This window comes from Trachemys scripta, chromosome 1 (genome assembly GCF_013100865.1).
Source record: "Trachemys scripta elegans isolate TJP31775 chromosome 1, CAS_Tse_1.0, whole genome shotgun sequence".
Classification (NCBI taxonomy): Eukaryota; Metazoa; Chordata; order Testudines; family Emydidae; genus Trachemys; species Trachemys scripta.
In genome coordinates, this window is record NC_048298.1 from 228,966,111 (window position 1) to 228,991,663 (window position 25,553).

A 25,553-nucleotide genomic window follows, 5' to 3' on the forward strand; every position below is an offset into this window, starting at 1 on the left:
TGCTCAACTGGCTGGACTGCAGTGCAGTCAAAAACAGATCCTGGTTCACTGCCCAGCTGGATCCCCCAGTTGCCTGTCCCCCATACTCTTTCTCCTCACTTTTCACAGCAGGGGCCTGTGACTCTGGCTCATCAGAGGTATCCACAGTCCTGGAGGGGACAGGGTGTGTCAGCAGAGTATGGCATGCAGCTCTTTGTAAAAGTGGCATGTCTGAGGCTTGACACCAGATCTCTTGTTGGCCTCCCCAGCCTTCTGGTATGCCTGCCACAGCTCCTTGACTTTCCTTCAACACTGCTGCTGGCACCTGTTGCATCCCTTCTACTGTATCCCTTGAGCAATCTGTTCATAGATGTTGACATTTATATGGCTGATCCAGAGCTGTGCCCACACAGCCACTTCTCCCCACAGGCCCAGAAGATCCAATATCTTCCGTATACTCCAGGCAGGAGTGCATCTGGAGCATGTAGCCAGCATGATCAACTGGCCAATTGCACTCAACTATGTATAGCTACTAGATGTGCTCACCAAGCCAGGCAATCAGTGTAGACACGTGCACAACTAGGTCAACGTAAGCTGCCTTGCATCAACCTAACTTTGTAGTGTAGACTAGGCCTGAGTACACTTCCCAGACCTGAAGAAGAGTTCTGTGTAAGCTCAAAAGCTTGTCTCTCTCCAACAAAAGTTGCTCCAATAAAAGATACTATTTCACCCACCTTGTCTCTATGATTATTTCATAGCAGTTCCAGTGTCCAAAGTCTTGGTGCTAAAGGAAAGGGTTAGGAATGCCTGTAAATGCCATACGTTATTTTAAACTGAAGTCTATAACTGAACATTTGTTAGTCTGTTGCAATCAGGTATCATTTTACCAAAAAGCTACTACGTTTGTGATGTTGGAAAGTAGAACCCAATGTAAGATTGTAAACATGAAATATTCCACTTGTATACGGTAGTTCTGATGTCCTTATCCTTTTGTTAGGAAAAGATTTACATGATTTGCCATTGTTGGACTACAATGCTGCTTGTTCCAGATATCTCTCTTTGGAAGTTGACCACCATTAGGACCAAAAGGATGCTTATTTTAATGTTTGTATTTTAAACTGTATAGTGTTTTTATGCACAACTCTTATGTGAACATCCATAATACTGAGCAGTATGTCTGTAGTTTCCTTTAAAGTAACTGGAAGTTTTTTCTTTAACCTCTTGGTGCTGGTTGCAGTTGCACTTGATGGTGACACTAATGTATTAGGCAGGGAATATAGACTGATGGGTGAGTGAATGTACTCTGTTAGTCAAGCAGGAGGTCATAATTGGGCTCTCTAGTAGTTACCCTCTTCTAATTATGATCATAAATGTTCAGTGACTGAGTGAATTTATGGTACTTCTCTTGGCACATGCTACATTGTTCGCAACATTCTGCATGTCCTCAGACAGAGAGGTATTGTCTTGCTTAGTTTCATCGTGTATTAACTTGATATGCATAGTATGGCTTTGCAGATTGCTGTTTATCTTTTCAGGTTGCCAGCCACTTTGTTTGATACCTGATATTCCTGTGTTGGTCACAGTATTCTTGAAATTCTTTAATGACTTTATTTAGTAGCTTGTAATCCTCTTTGTGCTACTGTTGAAATATGCTGTAGTTCTTCAGTGTCTCTGGACCTGCCACTTTTAGTGTGTGGAGAATTTTGCTTGTTTCAGATTCTTTGCAATATGCTTTCATATGATCAATTTTTTAAATTTATATTCCAACACGAAATAATAATGTGGGCACACTGTTGCTTATAAGAGACTAATCTTAATTTCCTAATCCCAGTCACATGTCATGGGTGTCAGAGTAGTTGTCAGTAAAGTAGTAGCTTTGTTTCATGTGCCACACGGGCTACATGGTTGAATAAAGTTTTAAGACAAATTTTCATGTAGTTTGCATAGCTTAAAGAGGTCACAGTTCCACTTGTGAGTACCTAATCTTTTACTGGAATAGGTGTGATGGCACCAAAGAATAGAGTATATATATATATATTACCAGAGAGAAATCATCTTTATTAAGTGAATCTGTGTGCTAACAATATTAAGAACTATGAAATAATTGCAGATACTCATTGTTGCTTGTATGGAAAAAAGTCTGGTCTTGAAAAATTTGCCATGCAGTGTGAGATTTAGGATATGTCTACACTAGTACTTTTGACAGAATAATTTATGTTGCGCAGGGGTGTGAAAAAACACCCCTCTGAGCAACGTAAGTTACACTGACAGAAGCGCTGATGTGGACAACGCTATGTCAGCAGGAGACGCTCTCCTGCCAACATAGCTACCACCATTTCTTGAAGGTGGTTTAATTATGTTGCTGGGAGAGGTCTCCTGTCTGGGTAGAGTGGCTTAACATGAGCAATCTTACAGCAGCTGTGCCACTGTACGCTCGCTATCATAGACATAGCCTGAAATAAACACAATCTACTTAATGAGGGTAATTAGTGACAATTTACCTAGGGGTGTGATGGATTTTCCATCCCTTGACATCTTTAAATCAGGATTGGATGTTTTTCTGAATGATGTGCTCTAGCTCAACCTGAAGTTATGGACTTGAGGCAGGAATTGCATGGTGACATTCTATGTCCTGTATTGAAGGTTGGACTAGTTGATCATAATGGTTCCTTTTAGCCTTAAAATCTATGAAAAAAAATATGATTTCATTTTCAAAGTACCCAAAGATGGTATTTTGTACTAAATTAATGATCTTACCATTTTTATCTGTTGAACCACAGTAACACAGCTTTAAAAGACTCAGCATTAACTCTGAGTACATTTTTGTCACCAATCCCCCAAAAGTAAATGTCTAAATTGGTAGTTTAATTGCCACAAAAATAAAGTTGTGTGCTAAGGCAGATTTTGTTGTCAGATTTATGCTTGATTCCATTGTTTGTTACAACTCCATAAAAAGGGATTCATTATAGCAATGCCTTCAAACCTGAAAGAATACATGTTCAGCAAAAATACAAAAAATGTAATTTTTCTTTTCTGCTGCTTTATGATGTGTAATGGCAGCCTTAAACTTTTTTTGCAGTTATACATCTCAATCTCTCCAAAGGCTTTGCCAAAATCCTACATCAAAGAGAGGGAAATGGATATTTATATTAGATTATGTGGGTCTCTTGGGAAAGTGTTTTTACATCCTCAAGGAGAGTAGAAAAAGGCATTTTTTTGTTTTGATTTTTCACAGTTTCCCTTAACACTGCATATGTGTTTGTAAATATTGCCTCTGTTTGTGAATTATACTGTAAGTGTTCGTTTTTGTGCACATAACATGTTTTGTGTTTGAGGATGTTCATCCAGTAAATGGCACTAGTTTTTCAAGGCTGCTTTGTTTTGTTCCAAGTGGGTATTGACCTTGTTCATCAGTGCAAAAACTGAAATGTGATGTTTTGTATTATAGGTCCAAAAACAGTGGAAATCCATTTTATAATTTGCAAGAACAAACTTCTGAAGCTGTGGAAAAATATGGTATGTCTGCTGTATTTTCATGTGTTGTATATGCGACTTGTCACCAAATGTCTCTTGAGTTGTAGTTGTTACCTTAACAAAACTTGTCTATAAAAATGAGAAGTTGTAACAAAAACGCCATTTAGCGGAAGTACTGAGACATATTCTTTTATTTTCAAACATTTAAGTTGTAATATCTCTTCCCTTATGATACACAGTTCTGACAGTTGGCAGTCACTTGACATTCAGGGATTCAGTAAACGAAACACAAAATGATGTAGCCTTGATGAACCCCCTTTAAAGTTGTTTAACAAACCTAACATATTGCTGTTACTATATACCTATACTTATGTGGAATGAATCAGAATTGAGACAACTTTTAATTTTTATCTAACTGCTGAACACATTTGCAAAATTTCTAGACGTTTGAAACTTCAGTTGCTAATTTAAAAGTACAAAATAAGATGTACAACAGCATTCAGTGCAAAAACCGCTCTTAACATAGCATTAAGATTACAAATTGAAACATCAGAAAATGTGGAAATTAAGGTTCTAATAGTAATATTAATGTGGTTGTATTGCACACTGTCTGTTTTGTTCATACTTTTAACAGTGTAACCTAGAATTGAAAATATTACATATGTGCAGTGTAGCAAAATTAATGTTTTAATTTTTAAACTTTTAAAATATCTTGCAACCTTTAAACTTAATGGGGAAAAAATATGGGTAAGAGAAGAAAAAATAGTGTTCAAAACAGTTTCATAACTAGCTAGGTTTTCAATTGCACTTCTACATAGATACAAAAAAAATAGCTGTAGAATTCTAAAATTTCCAAGTGCAGTAACCAGTAATTGACTGAAAACCTTTTTGAACTGCACATGCCCGAAGTGATTTTTTAACCAGTTAAATTTTTTTTCTAGTTTACTGAGTGACTGTCCATTAATAAAGACTAACATTATGAATGGGAATGCTGGAGTTTGAAACTATAGCCACTTTTGAATAGTGTACAGAATGTTTTTTGAAACAGTTTAAATGTGGGAAGAGGTGGTGTTCCTAATTAAAGAACTGCTGAATGTATCTGGGGGGAGGTGCGTGGTTTTTTTTTTTAAATGCACCCCCAATCCCCCAAAGTTTCTGTTGTGATAAAGTATTGAGAGGATTGGCCCAGAAGGAAAGTGTTCTTAACTCTTTAAAACGATGTAAAACTGTTGAGGGGGGTGAGCTTTAAAATTAAAGTTGAGTTACAACCTCAACTATAGCTTTTGCTTTCGTGAAGGCTGTAACTCTTTGCAAGAGCTGTGATGTTTCCTTTCCATAATACAGTTGTTTTTGGGAGACTTTAGAAATTGGTCCTCTGCTCTGTCAAGCAGGTAGCAGCTAGTGACTGCTCAGTCATTTTTCTACCCACAGCACCTCTGAGACCACCCCCCTGCTTCTTGTTCTCCAGAAAATTGCTCTTCAGTTGCAAAAAGTTTTGTGGATGGTGACTGCTCATGTTGAAATCTAGGCCACCACTTTTATGCTGACTTTTCTCCTGCTGGCCACTCTGCTCTGAATGATGTAACTCTTTGCCATGGTTAGGTTTTTTTTGACATAGTCCCTGAAACTGTACTAGACAATTTAGGCACTTTATAAAATAAGGGCCGTGTTCCTTACCCCATTTTAGAACCTGCAATCTAATTTTAGATGTGGGGAACACCAAGAAGGATGGTGATTACAGGAACATAATCAAATGGTTATTCCGTTTTAGTATCTGCACATCTTAATTGTTCCAGTAAGTCTGGGGGGGGGGGGGGGGGTGAGAGAGAGCGAGAGCACAATCACATCCTTTAGGTAACATGGAGGAAGTTTGTTTTTAGGAGCGATCAGGGGATGGTAAGGGTTGGTGAACAGACACTGGGAAGGTAGTCTGCATAAGAAGCAACATGGAAGAAGATAGGAGTGTGAGAAGGAAACTAATGAGGGGATCACAGATGGAGAAGAGGCTTGATGGAACAAAAGGTAAAACGTGAAGGCTGAAGTGGAACTATGTACTATCTTCATTGCAAAGACAGGAACTTTAAATTTGATACACAGGGCAAGAGGAGCCTTTGGAAGAATTTAAAAGGGAGTGATATGGTGTAACAGCTGATATGCAAGGTAATTTCAGCAGCAGCTGTGGGTATCAGAGACTGGAAGGAATTTACAGTGATGGAGATGATTAAGATATAGACAAGTTATTTTGCTGTTGCAAAAGACAAAAAGGAATGGATTCTTTTTTATGATGAGGAGAAAAATGGTGCAAGATTTGGTTATGACCCAAGTGAGAGATGGAGTTAAAATGATCCCCAGATTTTATCACTTTATGATGGATACTCATGTTGACAGTAATGAACAGAGGTAGTGGACGGGGTATAGGAGGAAAAATAAATGGCTTTTGTTCATGCTGAACCTAAGGTAAAAGCAACCTATCCAAAAGGAAACCTAGGAGAGAGTCTCAAATGCAAGGCTGGACGTACCTCATCTAGAGAAATAAAACAGGGTTGCATCCCTGATCATCTTAGCTGATAGCCACTGATGGACCTATCCTACATGAACTTATCTAATTCTTTTTTGAACCCAGTTATAATTTTGGCCTTCACAACATCTCCTGGCAATGAGTTCCATAGGTGGACTCTATATTAGCTACCTTCCAATCATCTGGTATAGAGGCTTATTTAAGTAATAGGAAACATACCATAGTTCTGCGGTTTCATATTTAAGTTCTTGCAGAACTCTTGGTTGAAACCATCTGGTCCTGGTGACTTATTACTAGTTTGTTCCAAAACCACCTCTACTGACATCTAAATCTGGGACAGATCCTCAGAGTTGTCACCTAAAAATGATAGCTCAGGTGTGGGAATCGTTCTCATGTCCAGTGGAGTGAAGACTGATACAAAGAATTTATTTAGCTAATCTGAAATGGCCTTGTCTTCTTTGAATGCTGCTTTAACACCTCGATGGTCCAGTGGCCCCACTAATTGTTTAGCAGGTTTCCTGCTTCTAATGTACTTAATTTTTATTATTATTATTATTTTATTTATTGACTTATTTATTGCTGTTCATTTTTGAGTCTTTTGCTAGTTGCTCTTCAGATTCTTTTTTGGCCTGCCTAATTATATTTTTAAACTTGACTTGCCAGATTTTGTGCTCCTTTCTATTTTCCTCACTAGCATTTGACTTCCAATTTTTAAAGGATGCCTTTTTACCTCTTACAGCTTCTTTTACTTTATCATTGTTATTTGCCATAGTGGTTCTGTTTTGATCCTCTTACTATGTTTTTTTTAATTTGGGGTATACATTTAGTTTGAGCCTCTATTATGGTGTTTTTAAATAGTTTCCAGGCAGTTTGCAGGCATGTCACGCTTACAACTGTAACTTTTAATTTTCATTTAACTAGCTTCTTCATTTTTGTGTAGTTCCTTTTTCTGAAGTTAGTATTTTCCCTCCCACAAGGATGTTAAATTTAATTACATTATGGTCACTATTACTGAGCAGTTCAACTATATTGACCTAATCCTGTCCATCCTTGGATTTTGTAGAAGTGTCATCTCTCTAGCTGTATTCCTCGTTTTGTGGTTTCTCTTTCTCCCCACTCCTCTTTGCTGGAACCCATTCACAGGGCTCTATGATTGCCCCCTCTTGTTCCTCTGCACTATACCTTTTGCTTTTAGGATCCCTTGACAAAGGAGCATGGCTAACTCATGGAAAACGGGTTTAAAAAGCCAGCTCCTGAACAACCAAAGGGAGCTACCACGCAGGAGACGCAAACAGGAGTTTTGTGGTGGTGTGTGAGAGCCAGATACACCTAATAAACCTACTCTAAACTTCGGCAAATAACACCCCTCCTTTCCCCAAAAAAAGAACAAACTAAAACCTTTACAAGAGTAAAAATATGCATGCCGAAACCCAGTGGCAGAGCAGGGCTATCAAGTTTATTGCATTGAATGCACGACATACAATTAGCTCCTTTGTAGGCAGATGGCATACATGTGCAGTTGTTGCAAGCAACTCATGGCCCTCAGAGACGAATATGGGCTCTTGAGACTGGGATGGCTGACCTGGAGGAGCGAAGGGAGGCAGAGGTACACAGACGAAACTTTCAGGAACATAGTAGGTTGGTGCCATCCCCCAGTCCATCAGCGTCTATGCTGTTGAGGAGGATGAAAGACTCTGAGAACATCAAGCTGGAGAGGAGAAAAACAATCCCATAGTTGGGACCCTCCTTCCAGGTGATGTCATGGTATCCTCTCGCACTGAGGAGACAACTCCTTGGGAAGGGAACCCCAGTCACTAGGAAGAACCAGGTAATAGTATTGGGGGGTTTGATCAGTGGAAATATAGATGGTTGGGTTTGTGATGACAGGGAGAACCACTTAGTGAATTCCCTGCCGGGTGCAAAGGTTGCAGATCTCTCAAAACATGTAGATAGACTTACATGCAATGCTGGAGAAGAGCCAGTGGTCGTGGTAAACATTGGGCCAGTGGCATAAGGAAAGGTAGGAGAGAAGTCCTTGAGGCCAAATTTAGGCTGCTAGGTAAGAGATTAAAGTCCAGGACCTCCCTGGTAGCATTTTCTGAAATGCTTCCAGTTCCATGTGCAGGGCCAGTTAGACAGCAGAACAGCAAGGTCTCAATGCATGGATGAGATGATGGTGTTTGGAGGAGGGATTTAGGTTTATTGGGAACATTTTGAGAGGAGGAGGAGCCTATACAGGAAGGATGGGCTCCACCTACACCAAAACAGAACCAGACTGCTGGCATGTATAATTGAAAAGGGTATTTTTAAACTAAGGGCAGGGGGAAAGCAGGCAGGTACGGAGGGACAATCAGTTCAGATAGAGACATCCTTTAGGAGAGGATTTTTTAAAGGGGATACTTTATATCCTAATAAAGAGGAGAGGATAGAAGTTGATAAAGTACAGGTAGGAACTGAAGAGAAATAGTCAATCAAGAGACCCATTTATCGCATCACATGAAGGCAGACAACTAAATACTGACAAATTTTATAAGTGCTTGTATACAAATGGAAGAAGTCTAAATACTAAGATGGGTGAACTTGAGCACCTGGTATTAAATGAGGATATTAATATAACTGACATCACAAAAACTTGGTGGAACAATGATAACCAATGGGACGTGGTAATACCAGAGTACAAAACACACAGGAATGAGAGTAGATCACACTGGAGGGGGAGTGGAACTATACGTGAAAAAGAGGATAGTCAAAAATAGTGAAAAATCTTAAATGAATCAAACTGTACCACAGAATCTCTATGAATAGAAATTCCATGCTTGAATAATAGGTGTATTCCAGTAGGACTATATGACTGATCACCTGACCAGGATGGTTTTGATTGTGAAATGCTCAGGGAGATTAAAGAAGCTACAAAAACAGAAAATCCACAGAAAAATAATAAAGGGTTTTTTTAACTATTTCCATATTGATTGGGTATATGTCACCTCAGGATGGGATGCAGAGAGAAAATTTTTAGACACTGTTAATGACTGATTCTTGGAGCAGCTAGTCCCTGGAACCCACAAGGGTAGAGGCAATTTCTGAGTCCCAGTGGGACTCAGGATCTGGTCCATAAGGTGAATATAGCTGAATCGCTCAGTAATAGCAACTATAATGTAATTTAAACTTAACAATCTTGTAGGGGGAACAATACGAAAGAAACCCACAACAACAGTAGTAAACTTTCAAAAGGGGTATTACACAAAAATGAGGAAGCTAGTTAAATGGAAATTCAGAGGAATAGTCACAAGAGTGCCATGCCTACAAGCTGCATGGAAACGATTTAAAAACATCGTAATAGAGGCTCAAACTAAATGGACACCCCCCTCCTCCTCCCCATATGAAAAAAAGACAGTAAGAGGACCCAAAAATACTTCCATGGCTAAAAAGCAGAGTAAAAAAGGCAGTTACGGTCAAAAAGGCATCCTTTAAAAATTGGAAGTTAAATCCTAGTGAGGAAAATAGAATGGAGCATAAACTCTGACAGATCAAGTGTAAAAGTATAATTAGGCAAGCCAAAAAAAATTGAAGAGCAGTTTTTGTGTCTTTTGTGAATTAACAGTTTACTCACAGGTTACTTTTAAGATCAATTATGCTACAGTTTATCTAATTAATTTCCTTCCCATTTGGGCCAGCCACTATTCCAAGCAGCCATCTGATTTTTATAAAGCTATCTTCACTGCTGTCCAGAAGATTTCTCTGTTTAGGCAATTTGTTCATCTCGTCCATATTTTGATCCTGGCAGCAAATATACATAATTTCTTCCTCATGGGCCTCTGCCATGTTTGGAGGCAATAGTAAAAATACTCCAGAAAGGAAAGTTTTTTTTCTAACAGACAGAATGGTCAAACTGTCATTTCTAATTAGGGTTTTAAAGAAGCAAATTTCAGCAACAAGAAAGTCTCACAACCTGTAGTTTGTCAGCCCTTATTCCTTAGGTCCAGTCCCGACTGAGACCACTGCAGATCATCTTCTAGTGGGTATTGCTGTATGGAGAATCTGGAATTAAAACTCAGTTCCTTTTCTGGGGAAAGCCTTGGTGGCTGAACAAGCAATGCACAAAAGCAAGCACCATTCTCCAGGAGCTAGACACTAGTAAGCTTCAAACATGAGCCTGACAGAATCCTCAGGGCACGTATAGAGACCCTCTCAGAATAAACTCCTTAACTATAGAAGGTGAAGAGTTTGCACAGAAAAGTATTAGGGCTCATAGCTGTTCAGCTAGCCCTATGATGAGTAGCTCAGGTATATCCCTATAAACACATACTATTCAGAATGGAACCCATGCCAGTGGTGACCTATATGTAGTATGGAGAAGCCATAGTCTTTTCAGGAATTTGTTCTCTTCGGATGAGCAGAATGAAATCAACTGTGTAACACACACTTCCATCTGCTAGGCACCAAAATAGTTGAGGGGAAGGGCATCTAAATCCATGAATCTTCATCATGGTAACTGAGGAGAGGAGCTCACAGTTTGCACTCATCAACCCCAAGAATGTTTTTTGGCATCCTGTCCACCTCAGGCCTTTAAAAGGAAGGAAAAAAGCCCTATTATTGTGAAGATGGTTAGTGGTGTTAGACGATCTGAATATTGCAGGGAAAGAACCTTTACTTTCCTTTGACCCCAAACAGATAGCTTTTTCAACGAAGTCAGTACTCTATTCCTGTTCCAGATCCCTCAGATTTGTAGCATGGCACACAGTTTGTTATCCAAAATAAAGGTACTGGATGTAGCCAAATTAGGTTCCATTCTTCTTCATCTAGAGGCACGCCAATTAGGCTTAAGAAAAGGGGCTAGAATTCAGTTATTAATGATTTATTTTTCATTTCTAAATGCATCCTTACAAACCTGCTTCACTGCACCCATGCAAAATTGAATAAAAACACACACTTCCTGCTGCTTTCCCGAGAAGCAAAAAGGAAATTACATTTCTTCCGATTAGGGCTCCTTTTATTCTCTAAAGCAAATTGAGAAGCTAGAAAATGGCACAAGATCTGTCTAAAGGTCGACATGCCCTAAGGAATACTGTAAACTTTTTCATCCTGTTTTGCATCACCACCTCTTGCTTGGATCATAGATATTTCATTCTGTGGACCACTAATGATCCATGGATGTTAGTTTTAGAACCATTTAGTTCTAATCCTTTAGTTTAAGGATTCATGTCTCTGCCATTGATAGTTTTAGGGAAATGTGGCAGTCTATTCTATGGGCTTTAAAACCTTGTGCCAACTTCCTGGAAATGGTTATTTGCATTTTGATCCCCATCTTTTCTACCATTAGGTCCCCAGCTATTTTGAGCCTTAATTTGATTTTGAAAAGGTTATTTTTTATCATTCCTTCCTCACTCAGACACTTTCAAAGGTATTGCAGCCGTTAATTTAGATTGTTTTAGATTTTTCCTCTTTGTGGCCATTAGGTTTGCCAGAAGAACAGGGACAATAACCCTTTCTGCAGTTCCAGAATAGATTTTTTTTTTTCCATCTTTCCATTCACCTTTCCTATTTTCCTTTCATTCAACCCTAGATGTGGGAAGGAAATGTCATTTCACTAGTTTGGTATTGGTATTGGTAATATTTGCACTTTGCCCTTCTCATCTGTTGATCTCAGACTTCATTACAAAGGTAGTAAGTATCATTACTGCATTTTACAGATGGAGAATTTGAGGCCCAATAGTGAAATGAGTTGTCCTAGTGAGTCAGTGGCAGAGCTGGGAAACTTCAAAAAGTTTGAAGCCTTTAAGGATCATAATGAGCTGTGGTATACTTCAGCGAAGAGAGTCGGTGGCTGTTGCTAATGCTTGTCAACATTAGCTCCCTTCTGCGAGGGTCCTTGTGACCTGTTCAGCTGAAAAAGGGGGGCTTCGCTGGGTGACATGTATCGAGCCTTCACGTGCACTCCCTGATTATTCACCAAATAAGTGTGTGGTTTGGCCATTAGCAGATGTGGTAGTCAGCTGCAGAATGCTGACGCCTTTTTGTATGTGAAGATAGTGCTAGTTAGAGCCCTACAGTCTGTGCAGGTCAGAGTGAGAGCTCACTGAAGGAAACTTCCTGGCTATTGCACAGTGCTGGACTTGTGTGGCCACTGGCTGTTAACTGATCACTATTTTTAGAAGAAACTAAAATCAAAAATTTTTTTGCACTCACTAAATGCAGCAGTAGCGCATACACATGTTTAAACAAAAGGCAGTGCTTGTCTTGAATGAATCCTTCTGCACTAAGAGATCAACTTATCGTATATACTCGATCATAAGCCAGTTCGTTTCTAAGCCAACTCCCCCAAGATGGATAAGTAAAAATGGAAAATTTTTATGACCCGTTCATAAGCCAACCCTATAATTCAGAGTTCAGCAAACTTTGGCTCCTGGGCCATCAGGATAAGCTGCTGGCGGGCCCAGATGGTTTGTTTACCTCAAGCAGCCGCAGGCATGGAGGTAAACCTAAGTAAACAAAGTGTCCCAGCGCACCAGCTGCTTACCCTGACGGGCCGGGACAGCAGCTGGTGGGGAAACTTTTTGGGGGGGAGAAGCTGGGGGTCAGGGGAGTAACCCCTGTGACCATTCCCCACATGACTCCATCCCTAGCCCGGGACCCCCACACTCTCTCTATCCCATCCTTTCCCACTTTATCTGGGGAGGGCCAGGGGAGGATGTCTCTGGCCTGGCCGCAGCCTGCTCCGGCGGGCTGGGCGGCGTGGCCAGAAGTGGAGAGACTCTGGCCCTGTCTCTTCCCTTCTGACTCTGCTGGCTGTGCTGCCTCTCCTTGCTCCCTCTGTTGGGGTTGAGGGGCTGTGTCCCACCTCTCCCTCTCTATACCCGTTCATAAGCCGACCCCCTTCTCTGGTGCTTCCTTTTTTTACTAAAAAAAATTCAGCTTATGAACGAGTATATAAGTATGTAAATTATTGCTTTTTGTGAGCTGACTCCATCATAGGATATAGGATTCCAATTTTTTTCTATTCTATACTCTTATACAATCCTGCTAGGAGTGTGGGAGTGGGATGGAGGAGGAGAGAATGGGGTGATTTTAAGTGTTGAGGATTGTTTTTTACCCATTAATTTTAGTTTAGGACAGATAATAGAAATAGGTAAGAGACTAATTGGTTCCTTTTCAGACATGGAAGTAATCAGCTGGGGTGGTCCCAGGGAGCTTTGGGCACGAGTATTGCTGAGTTATCATTGGCTGCCACCTGCCTGACAGAGTAGAGGACCAACCCTACAATTTATGCCAGTGGAGACAGATCACAGGAAACAATTGACAGGTAAAATAATTGTTTTTTAAATGGAAGGAGAAGACTAAAAAATCTTTAAAATATAAATGGGGCTGACACTCTAACGAGATGTCCAAACACTGTAAAGTTTATTGCTCCTGTCAAATATCTGACCAGTTTCATGCATGGACTTTGATCATTCTGCTTATTTTTGGATGAAAAACATAGCAAAAAATAGCTATATGGAAGTTCCTTGAAACCCAACAATCTTTCTAGAAACAATATTAAGGAAACATATTATCAAATATAGTAGTATATTGAGAACTGAACTGTAATTCATGTTTATGTAATGTTTCCAAATCTTTGAGTGTTCATTATATTGAAATGAAGTATCTTCCATTGGTCAGTTAGGTTTGTGTGTTTGTTTTTACTGCGTTAACAAACTTCAGGGTTAGTATTAAAGTTCACTTATATGGACCAGTTCCATCTGTTATGGTGAATTAAAGTAGAAATCATAGCTGGTCTTCAATGTCCCTATAATTCTTTTTGGCAGCATAGTCTTAAGTTTATCATCTAAAACTATTTTTTAGCATCTGTAATTATTTTACCTCTTTGTGTTGTGTTTATTTAGTGTACTGGCTGGAAATGTTAACTTTTAAGGACTTTTAACTGTTTTTTTATTTATTTAGAATTGTTAAGCCTAGGTATAGTCCAACTTAACGACTGGTGTGACAACCTGTTTTTAATCAGTGACTCAAAACTGTGATCACCCCGATGTCACCGAATGGCCACAACTTGTAAAAGGTAAACATAAAAAGATTTAATGGTATTTTTGTGAATTAACTAAATATTATCATTAGTGTAATACTTAATTTAAAGAATAGTTGATTCATATGACTTTGAAAGTAATTGTATAAATGGAATACAAGTAGCTTTTGAAAGGACAGTGTGACGGTTAGTCGAGACCTAACCTTTGACCTACACTTTTTCTTGTGTTGATGTGAAAGTCCATGTAATTCTCCCCTATGCTGCCTTAAATGTCAGCATCCTAGGACTCATGTCCACCCTTCAACAGCAAACCACTGTATGCCAAAGTTCTAAGGAAAGCATTGGTAAGAAGCAGATCACAATTTCAAGCCTCCAACTACTGTTATAACAGTATTTAAAAAAATGTAATGATAAAAAAATATCTTGCCAGCATCTTATTAAAATATACATTTAATTAGTGAGTATTTGCTAAAAACATTAGTCCAGGAAACTTGATGATACTGAAATTCAGTAGACTTGCATACCTTTACTTTTCTCTCCTAGGGAGTTACAGTGGAGGTAAAAGGAGTGGCTTGCAGAATGGAGAAGTTGCTCCCAGTGTTGTTGGAAGTGAGCCATCATTTGAATTTGCTAGCTCATGCTGCAGTATTCAGATTAGTTGGTGTCTTGTGATCACAGTTTCTGCCATCTAATTCAAGTTTGAAAGTTGTAAGAGCATTTGCTCTGGGGTCTTGTTAAAACCATTATTGTAAAGTAACTTAAAACTCTTCTGTTCAGATTTTTAAACAAATGGTGTTGAAAGAGAACATTTCAGCATGTTATTTAATGTATTCTTAGCAGTTTAAGTATAATGTAATTGTGTCTTCAGTATATTACATATTTAGAAAAGTAGTACTATATTTTGTTAATTCTATTTGATATTAATAAATAGCTGCTCCTCAAACTAGTGAACTTCTGGTTCTGTAATACAATTGATTTCCCACACTGTTTTAATTAGTGTTATAAGCTTAGCTTGAATTTTTTTAAACTTAATATGAGTCTTACATCCTTTATTTTTTTTAAATATGTCCTCTCCTTTTTTATCTGTGAGGTTTAATGAGAAAATTAATAATACACTAAATCATATTGTAAACCAGACCACTGGAAACCTAGGAAAAAATACTTATAGGGATTTTGCACTTTGTATCTACGGAAACAGTTTTGTGAGATCCTGTACTTGTTCTGAAGTTGCTTGATTTTTTTCCATAAACATAAGGGTCTCTATTAGTTTAAAAATAAACAAACTGGTCAGACTGTAGGACAGCTTGGAGTTGGGTGCCTACTCTCTAGTGATGTCACATCTCTGGAAGACCAGATGGGATGAATATAGATTATAGGGATATACTAGATATACTCTACTGCAAATTGGTGCCAAAGACTGGTAGCTACATCCTATTGTTTTATTTTTCTTGTTGTTTGCCTGTTGTCTGCTTTCTTCTGTTTTCCTGCTCATTTTGAATGTGTTGCTGCATTATGTTGTATTGGAAACTGCTGATATTCTTCAATTCCCCTAATACCAGCAACTATTTTTTGGCTGCCCATCAGTTTATGAAAATATAGGGGTGAGTGGAACTGGCACACTTGTGTGTGTGTGTGTGTGTGTGTGTGTGTGTGTAATTTCAATTTAATTCAGCTAGCACATGGATATTGACAACATTGCAGCTTTTAAGGTGACATTCAGAAAGGATCTTGAGGCTCTTTTCTAGAAAGCTCCTGGAGGTTCAGTGTTACAAAGGCAACTTGCTTGTTCATTGGGAGTAAGAGACTAGGAAGTTGTATTTGTCATTGCAGTGTAGCTATACCCTTAGTCATTCTGTAAATGAGATACTGGAGAAGGATTAAGCTACACACAGCTGTTGCTTGAATATTCAAGAGCAGCAATGGATTAATATAAAACATCCAACTAAACCCTATTGGAAAAGATCAAACAATCCCTGCCCATTCCTCTAGATGCTACAGTTCTCCCAGTCAATTCAATTGTGTCTTGTTTGGACTGAGTTTTAGTCATTGACTTTCATGCAGGTTCTGTTTTCAGTCAGAAGCTAGGAGACGAACACTCCACAGATCAGAGTTTGACAAAAAGGAGGCAAAGTTAGTTATCATCCACACTGAATTAAATTGCAATCCATTATGCCTTGTAATCCTCTCCACTGGCTTTTCCTTCATATTGAATATGAGGGGTAATGAGAGTGATCCCTATGCTCTATGTAAGAAAATTTAGGGGTGGAAGAGCAACCTTTATCCCCCAGAGGAGACATTAAAACATAGTTAATAGTATCAAAAGTTGCTTACAGAATAAAAATCAGTATGGAAATATTTGGTTTATCTTTAGCTATATGTGTACAATGTAAGTATATTAAATACAGAATTTAAGCTATACAAAACAGTGTTATAAAATTATTAAAATCAGTTGTTGTAAATACAAAAAAAATTAAAGCAACTGAATGGCTGACAGTTTTTCTCCTTGAGTTTTCTGTAATATGGCACATCACTGTAGTACATAAGGGCTGCTATTTGTATTTGCAGTAGAGTGATTTGGCAGTACATATTTATTGTATTTCTTTTGCTAAGTCATTTTTTATAGTTTTAGGTGAGCTTGCACACTATTCAAATATAAACTTTTTGTAACTAAAAATTCACTTGTGTGTTTCATGTTAAAACTTTTCTTCAGAAAAAAAAATCTCAATTACTCAGGAACATTGTCTATAATGGTAATTAGCTAAGCATTTAGGACTAAATCCTGTGTCTGATAAGCTATATAATGCAATCGCAGAGTCGTCTTCTCATCTGGGAAAGGCTGATTCCCACCCTCCCAGGAACAGCTGTGAGAGTTGATAATTCTCATAGCTGACACAATGATTTTGGTACCAGAGAATGATTTTAGCTGAGGCAATGTTTCTCCCTTCCCCCCACTGGGGTGGAAGTGACCTGAATGGGCTGGGCTGGCTTAACTATAAGAAGAGGGTGATGATGTCTGGGGGGCATGCTGGGGATGTTCACCTTCCAAAACGTCAATCTATTTAAGCTGGGAAGGAAGAGCAGAAAAATACATGTAACACCCCTCCCCCCCCCCAGCCCTGGTCTCTCACCACCAACAGCTCTGTGGGATTACAGCAAGTGTAAGGCTGCAGTTCATGAACACAGCATTGTGAGGGAGAGGTGACTAGAATCTGTTCAGCTACTTCAGGTGTTGGGTGCTTCACGCTTTGCTTCTGTTGAACTTTTCTCTCTCTTGCCACACAAGGCTCAACCATATGCAAGATCAGTCAATTTGGTACAGAGCTGTTTTTTTGGTGATAAAGGAACTTCAGTGCACCTTATACTACAGAACTTGCTGTGATGATTTGGCCCATAGTTGACTGTGAAACCTAGAAGGGGAAAATGACCAACAAAAATCTATTATACTTTCCTGTCATATGAGCCTTGAAAACATTGCCTTTCTCACTAGAGAATCATTCCTGTCTTAATCTTATTCTCGGCCTTTGTCATGACATAAAGCATGTTTTCCCCCAGAGTTTAACTAAACTAATAAAAATGAATAAGCAAGTCATATTTCAGTTGCTTGTTTATACTGTTTAACAGTAATATAAACATTATAGACCAGTGTTTCTCAAACTGGGGTCGCCACTTGTGTAGGGAAAGCCCCTGGCGGGCCAGGCTGGTTTGTTTACCTGTCCCGTCCACAGGTCCGGCCGATCGTGGCTCCCACTGGCTGCAGTTCACTGCTCCAGGCCAATGGGACCTGCTGGAAGCGGTGTGGGCCAAGGGACTTACTGGCCACCGCTTCCAGCAGCCCCCATTGGCCTGCAGTGGCGAACTGCGGCCAATGGGAACTGCGATCTGCCGGACCTGTGGACGGGGAGGTAAACAAACCGTCCCGGCCCGCCAGGGGCTTTCCCTACACAAGCGGCGACCCCAGTTGGAGAAATACTGTTATAGACCTAGCAATATAGATAACATTTCTTTTTCTGATTTTCCTATCCAGCATGTTTTAATATCTTAGAATAAAGAATGATGCTTAACATTTCTTTCCTGCATCTTGCAGATCACCAGGAGAACCTCACTCTGAAAACATTGAAACTAGCCGAATGTAAGTACATTAAGCAGTAATTAGATGGGTTTTGTGTATTATGTTTAAAGCTCCTCTGGGCTAAATGCAACAGCAGCTTTTTGCAAAAATAAACCTTTAAGTGTACATTTAAAAACAAACAAGAAAATCCTTTGGCTTTCTCCTTGTAAGACCTGTGCACTGTTGTTGTAGTTGAGTTGCTCCCAGGATATTAAAGAGACAAGATGGGCGAGGAGGTAATATCTTTACCTCTGTGTAGCTCGAAAGCTTCTCTCTCTCTCTCCAACAGAAGTTGGTCCGATAAAAGATAATACCTGACCCACTTTGTCTCTACAAGGCCTATGTCTAATTAGTGTATTTCTCTAAAAGAGTAGTATTTGGTTCTCAGTCTAGAAATGTAATTCTCACTGAAATAACATTTTTTTTAGAAGTTTCATTTAGTACCAACCAGCAGATGGTAGCATAATACAGTATCTGAAATTTACAACCCTGCACTTAGACCTTATAGCATGTCAAATTATACTCCTGAAGAAGAGCTCTATTGAGCTCAAGTTTCTCCTTCACCCAACGGAAGGTGGTCCCATAAAAGATATTCTCTCGCCCACCTTATCTCTCTAAATTATACTTAGGGCCCCACCAAATTCACAGCTATGAAAAACGTGTCACGGACTGTGAAATCTGGTGTTTTGGGTGCTTGTACCCTATACTCTATAGATTTCACAGTGGGAGACTAGTATTTCTCAAATTGGAGGACCTGACCAAAAGGAAGTTGCATGGGGATCACAAGGTTATTTTAGGGGGAATTGCAATATTGCTACCCTTATTTCTGTTTGTAAGAGTTGAGTAGAATCCAGGGATGCTGTCTTTATTGGCCTAGGGTGTGATTATTTTCAGGTTAACTGGAAGCATGGTCAAGTTATGCAGAAATGCTCATTCATACTTCAAAACGAAAAAGAAATTTAAAAAGGGCTATAAAACTATTGAAAAGTAAATGAATTCTTTTGGACCTTCCTTTTCTACAGGTCAGCAAGGCACTTCTCAGCAGGACTTCTTTAAATTCTCCTACAGTTGGGAAGAAAAACTCCAAAATACAAAAAGAAACACACAAATACTGTAGATATAAGAGCCTAGCTGACGACATGAAGAGAGATGGTCCAAAAGAATTCAATAGAGGAAGGATGACTCAGTGGTTAGGGCAATAGTCTAGGAGTTAGGTTTAAATTCAATTCCTTCTCTGCCACAGGCTTCCTGTCACATTGGACAGTCTCTCTGCTTCATATTGTCAGGATAAATGCGTTAAAGACTGCAAGATGCTCAGCTGCTGTAAAATACCTATCGTGCATAGGAAGGGAAATGAGTTAAAACTGTTTTCCTTTCAACAGTTTGGCAGCCCCATTTTTGTGTTTTTCTGAGATTTTTTTCAATGTAGAACTTGGAGCTGAAAGGAATGAGAATCTGAGGCTGCTATGTTTGTTTTACACACAGACTAAATTTTGTTACGTGAGCTAATGAGACAGTGATTGGAATCACTCTGATTATTCAGATCTCTGCTCTTGGGCTAAAAATGATTGTTAGCCAGTCAGATTATGAGGATCTGCATATTTTTGAGCAATAACTATACAATGATTATGGATATTACACTTGCAGAAATGAAGAACCTGGAACTACATAACTAAGAAACCATATGGTTATGTATCACCAACTTCAGCATTTCTGCAGTCTGCCAGTCACAGTTGCTCTTAATACGCAAAATGGTACATTTTGTTTTAGTTATTCAGTTCCTGGCACTCTGATTCTGGATGTCTGATCTGCATAATCATTGTACAGTTAGAACAATAACTACAGTATTCAGGCCATGTACTCCAGCTAGTAAAGTCTGTCAACCAGTTAGAATGCAGGGATTTTCATAATCACTTTTCAGTTTTGCTAATTGCACTGTGACTATGCAGATTGATTTACTTTAGTTTACTATAATTTCTCTACTCGGATCCTAGACTCTGTTAAAGCTTTGTGCCAGCATCACGGATGGCCAAATGCTTTTAATTCACTTCAGCTAAACCAGGAAAACTTACATTTTATTTGTTTGATATTTTCCCCTCTTCATGTGACTGCCAAACAGCAAGAATTGACATTTAAAAAAAAAAAAAAACATTTTTGAGTCTCTTCTCTTGGATTTCCTCCTCCCCTCTCTCCAGTGCAAAAGGGCTCTTGTCCCCATAATAACTTTAATTTCTCCAAACATTTCGGTTTCATTGGATTCCCACTTCTAGCTCCATACTTCCACGGTACAACTTAATTGACTCATACTTGTCAAGTTTTTGTCATAAATGTTCTTTTCACAGACCTCATTCAAGTGCCTGGTTTGTCCCTGCTATCTTAGCTGAGTTGTCTCATCCTTCCTACCCCCTTACTACCTACCCCCTTACTACGTTCATACAATATCCCTTTCTAATTTCCTCCTTTGATTAGTCTCACTTTCAAAGCCTGTTCCTGCTTAATTTGGGGCGGCAAGATCTAATTGCCTGCCTCTTCAGTACCTCCAGGCTATTGTCCTGATTCTCACACTACATAGGATCTCCACTGATGCCTCTCCCAACCTTTCAAGGCAGGTGTCCTGGTGTGTTGACGAGACATTTTGTTTTCTGTGCCCCCCCCCCCCATCTCTCTCCTTATTCTTTCCGGTGTCAAGACTTTGAAACACTAAGGGTTTTGAGCCCTCCTGTTTCCATCACTACAGCTTTTCTTGTGGTTGTGCTTAGTGCATAGTTGTTTCTTTGATGCTGCATTTCTATTGTATTATCGCTTTTGAAAGAATGGAGGAAGGAAGACTCCAGCAGCTTCCAAAAATATGCCCAAACATATGTCCTTTACAGAGAGGCATGACTACTACTTGTCTGGTCAAGGACTGTGTGGCCTTACATATTGGAAAGGGATAGCTCAGTGGTTTCAGCATTGGCCTGCTAAACCCAGGGTTGAGTGTTCAATCCTTGAGGGGGCCACCTAGGGATCTGGGGCAAAATCAGTACTTGGTCCTCCTAATGAAGGCAGAGGGCTGGACTCGATGATCTTTCGGGGTCCCTTCCAGTTCTAGGAGATAGGTATATCTCCATATATATATTTTTTATTTTATATCATCTGCTTTCAGATGTCACCCTGTGCCTTCAATCCTGAGAGTGGCCAATAGCCATCCAAAAATGCAAGTAAATCCAACACATAGCTCAACACTCTGGCCATGGCCTCTGAATCAAATACGCAAATTTAATGCAAAGACTCTGCATTGGCATCAGTTCCTTTCTTGCAGGTCTAAAGAGAGGCTATATCTACAGCAATACTTCAGCATCAGAGTCCTGCACAATCCTATGTTTCACTGTCACCAGGCTGTACTAGAAATTCCACACACTGCCCAGGCAACACATGCATTCAAAGGAAATCAGTGCATTGAGGGAGCGACTGATTTCTTTGAAATGTCATGCTCTGTTCATCAGGAAAGCACAATTCAGCTTCCCAACTCAGAGCCATTACAGCTCTTGATATCTGGTAGCAACTTCAGTAATCCTCCACTAAGTGCCTATTGTTCTCAGTGCCACAGCCAGAGAAGCTTGAAGGTCATGTCAAGACTCTCTTCAGGACTGAGCTGCTTCAGCTGCCAGCCTAAAACGTGTTGCTGCACAGGTTACTTGCAGGGCCACCACCTTTATGAAGCATTGTTACCCAAAGTGGTCATCTGAGTAGGAATTCATTACTGGATTATCTATGTTACAGTGCCTGTTCCCCATTTAAGGGTGCTTAAACTCTGCTCCCCACTCCCTCCAGTGGGTATTTGTTTGGAAATAGCTCTTTACTCTCATTCTGGGACTGTCTCTGGCATTTAATCCTCAATTTTTCATTGTTGGAAGTATATTAGTTCCCTATTTTAAAACAGTTGTTTGTTTTCATATTTCCATATTAGTCCTTGGTGTAGTTTGGAGACAGGCCTTGAGCCTTTGGGTTTCCAAGAATGGGAGTTTAGTGCGATGAACATCTTTTGGAGAAAGCAAATTACTTACCTGCAATTCTTGTTCTTTGAAAATGTATTGCATAATTTAACATCTTGCTGTGAAGTTGCAAGAATAAATTTACAGTGGAAAACTTCAAGTTTAAAATACAGATGTACAAAAATAAATATGAATATACCTGGCACACTGCATGAAATACACACATGAATATAAAGCAAATTTACAATACATCATTGGTTTACCACTCACCAATCCTGCTCCATATACACTCTGGAGGGTTATGTAATTTATTATAGGTCAGTCTTTCTTTGTGTGTTTTTAGTTGTTTTTTATTTGGGAGTTTCTGCTTCCTGCTTTCAAAAAGATCTGACTGTAGGACTATTAAAACCTGGCCCAGTATCCTCTCTGTATGGACACCAGTCTGTTGCAAATGTACCTAACTGCTGGGTCCCACATGCATCACCTGGGTCTTGGCAGAGTCTAGTAACTGTTTAGCTCTGGATCTGACAAGCATACTTTGAGACCTCTTGTCAGAGTCCTTCATTGGCATGTGAGACTCTTCTATGCAGACTCCCCAGACCTTGAAACCAGTGCTTTGTCTCCCTAGCACCCATTTGCTTACATACACTTTCCCAAAGCTCTACCTAGGCTGTGGACAACTGGGCTTCTACTTTAATGCCTATGGGACAATATAGCAGGAAAGCAAGGAATGTAAGCTTAGCAAAAGTATTTCTTTAGCACAGAAAGTCTACTCTTAAAAGTATTAAAGTTACAGATTTCTGAAAACAACAAAAATTACAAAGCACACCCTCCCCATGTCTGAGCTTTCCCTTTTGTGAGTCAGAGGTTGGTCACTGTTCAGACTCAACAAAGTCCCTGTTGCCCTCTCTTCAGCAAGTCCTTACAGTTGGCTGTGGTTGCTCCCTCCCACCCTTGGCCTTAAATAGCCTGTCTTCTTGCCATGCACTCCACTGGAACTCTCCAGCCCCCTGCCTCAATTGTATATGCATCCCCGGTGGGCCCCCTCTATAGAAAAAACATTGTTCCATGGGAGTTGGCCAGCAGCTTAGAGACCATCAAATCCAGTAGCTTGATGACTTTTCGGTGATAGTCCTTCAATGAGGTGGTGCAAACATCTCCTGGGCAGGGCTGCTGTCTGGAATGCAATTCAGTAGGCTTGCCTTGGGGCAAGTGTAGAATACAAGTTCAATGCATAATACGAAATAGAGTGTATAATTTGATACAAACATATCCCACTTTGTCACAAGAACATAAGGGGCAATTTAGGCAGTTGGCTGAGGTGTTCAAAAAGAGCACATATAGGTGTTTTGGAGGCACGCAACATCTGTGCAGTTTCCCACATGGCCTAGTGCTCCTATAAGCTGACCTGGACATGATAATTCAATAGGATAGAAATTTTTAGAAAATAACAAATATAAGACTGATTTTTCTGTAATTGTCTACATTATTTGTTTGCTTTGGGAGAATTCTAACCACCACTGGCCCAATTCAGTTTTGAAACACCACATGAAAAATGTTTCTGTATTTACCCTGGGAACAAGACTTTTTAACCTAGGAAAAAATCATGGAGGGTGAGGGATAGAGAGGATATAATACTTAATATTTTATATATTTACAAAACTATATACAATATACAGACTGACTAATCCTCACAAGCCCATGATGTTAATAGGCAAATATTATCCCCTTTTTCATATGGAGACAAAGTTTATGGTGACTTGATCTAGGCCACTCAGCTAGTGGCAGTCAGGATTAGAACTCAGGACATTCCCGATTATCTGTCTTGTGCTCATTCCTGCAGATTTCATTAACTGAAGAGGGTAAGGAGGAAGAAAACAGAGAGAGGAAACACTTGAAATGTTTTTAAATAACTGAACAGACCTTTCAGCAGTTTGAAGCCTATTTTGATTTTGTAATCTCTTAAAGCATCAATAAAAACTAATAATCATTCCAGTCTCGATTCCAGAAGGCTAGTATCCCAGGTAAACAAATGGAGTCCATCAGTTGAGAAGAGTCTTCTTTCTGTGAATGCCTTCCCATGGTCGATCATCCCAAAATCTTCCTCAGAGCACCAGTCCTTGAGCCATCTATTCATCTTCATTATCTTGCCACATCTTCACCCTCCTTCTGTAGGGACTGAAGATCATTTGAGCTTCCATGTCTTTAAGCATCTTACCAACCCTACTGTAATTATCCTTGATCTAGTCCATTGGGAATCAAGCAAAGTCATTCATCCCAACATGCAGCACAGTCGGTGGATTTTTTCCCCTACTCCCATCAGGATCCTTTTGAGCTTCATGTCCACATCTTGTATCCTTGCTCCTGACAGATAACGAACTCTTCTGTCTCTATTAGGTCTAGTGACAGGACTGTCAATTCTTCTTAGTATGGAGTCCCTGGTCACATACATGTCTCTCCCTGATGTTATGAATCTCACATTCTTCTGCAGTCCCCTGTACATCATCATCATTTTTCCTTGGGCTCTAGTCCTTGGCTATCTCCATTCTCTCCTCTGCAAGGACTGGCTTCCCTTCTTTTCTTCCTCGACATCCCATCTGCCTGTTTCTTCTCCTCCTTCGACTCTATTTCACCTCCACTAGCTGGTCTTTTCCTCTACCTTGTCTTCATGGTCACATTCTTCCATTGATCACCCACCTCCTCTGGCAGTCTACCCTCCAGGTCTTTTTGTGGACACCTGATGAACAAATATTTAGTTTTGTGCCACCTTCTCCTTTGGATTAAATCATCAAATCCCCATCTGAATTCTGTCATCATCTCCAGCTGCATCTCGAGTCCTTGAATCTTTTCTGCCATGAAGGCTCTATCAGGTAACAGTTTTATGCATAAGTAGCTTCCATCAGATGTACATACCACAGCTGACAATCTTCTTTGTCTCCTCTCCTCCTTGGGACACTTCTAGTGTGCTGCCTTAGCAGTTATCATTGTCTTAACTTTGTAGTCCCTACTTCTAGGGGGGGAAAAGAGGACAAAAATCCCCCTAAATGCCTGCTTCCAAACTTCCACATAAATTTCAGTGTTAGCTGCTAGTTGTTCATTTCAGGTACAGTTGTTTCCAGAAGTACATTATAAAAATACTGCAGCTGTATCAGTGATTTAAAGTTTTGTCTTACAAGCTCTCCTATTTGCCCTTTATTACATAAAAAATAAACGAAACAGTAATTCATAAATTAAAACATCAACATTTTAAATGATTTTTCTTCCATTTTCTATATAAAAAATGGGCACTATTTTCCTTTTACTTCCATAATTTCCATGTGATGCCTGTTGACGTAATAATCTAATGCTGATTTTTTTTCATTGTGCTTGCTAAAGAAAGGAATTAGATAATCATAATGCTGCCTTGGTACTTTGAATTCCTAATGAATTAATTAGTATAGGAGATCGTAAACTTCAGTGAACATTAATGTATATGTTTTTCTA

The 25,553-nt window shown here is 39.5% G+C and overlaps 1 protein-coding gene across 3 annotated transcripts in view; it reads left to right on the forward strand.

The window, feature by feature from the left end:
- The window catches only part of UBE3A (ubiquitin protein ligase E3A), an 87,563-nt gene that overhangs the window by 18,977 nt on the left and 43,033 nt on the right, over positions 1 to 25,553 (forward strand). Inside the window, exons 2-5 of one of the 3 annotated variants that reach the window (XM_034757924.1) lie at positions 3,428 to 3,495; positions 13,125 to 13,271; positions 13,910 to 14,024; positions 18,073 to 18,117. In XM_034757924.1, coding sequence (XP_034613815.1) covers positions 14,005 to 14,024; positions 18,073 to 18,117 — 65 coding nt within the window. In that variant the 5' untranslated portion in view covers positions 3,428 to 3,495; positions 13,125 to 13,271; positions 13,910 to 14,004. Of the gene's footprint in view, positions 1 to 3,427; positions 3,496 to 13,124; positions 13,272 to 13,909; positions 14,025 to 14,531; positions 14,598 to 18,072; positions 18,118 to 25,553 lie in introns of all 3 variants that reach the window. The other 2 variants (XM_034757926.1, XM_034757925.1) reach the window with 2 other exon arrangements.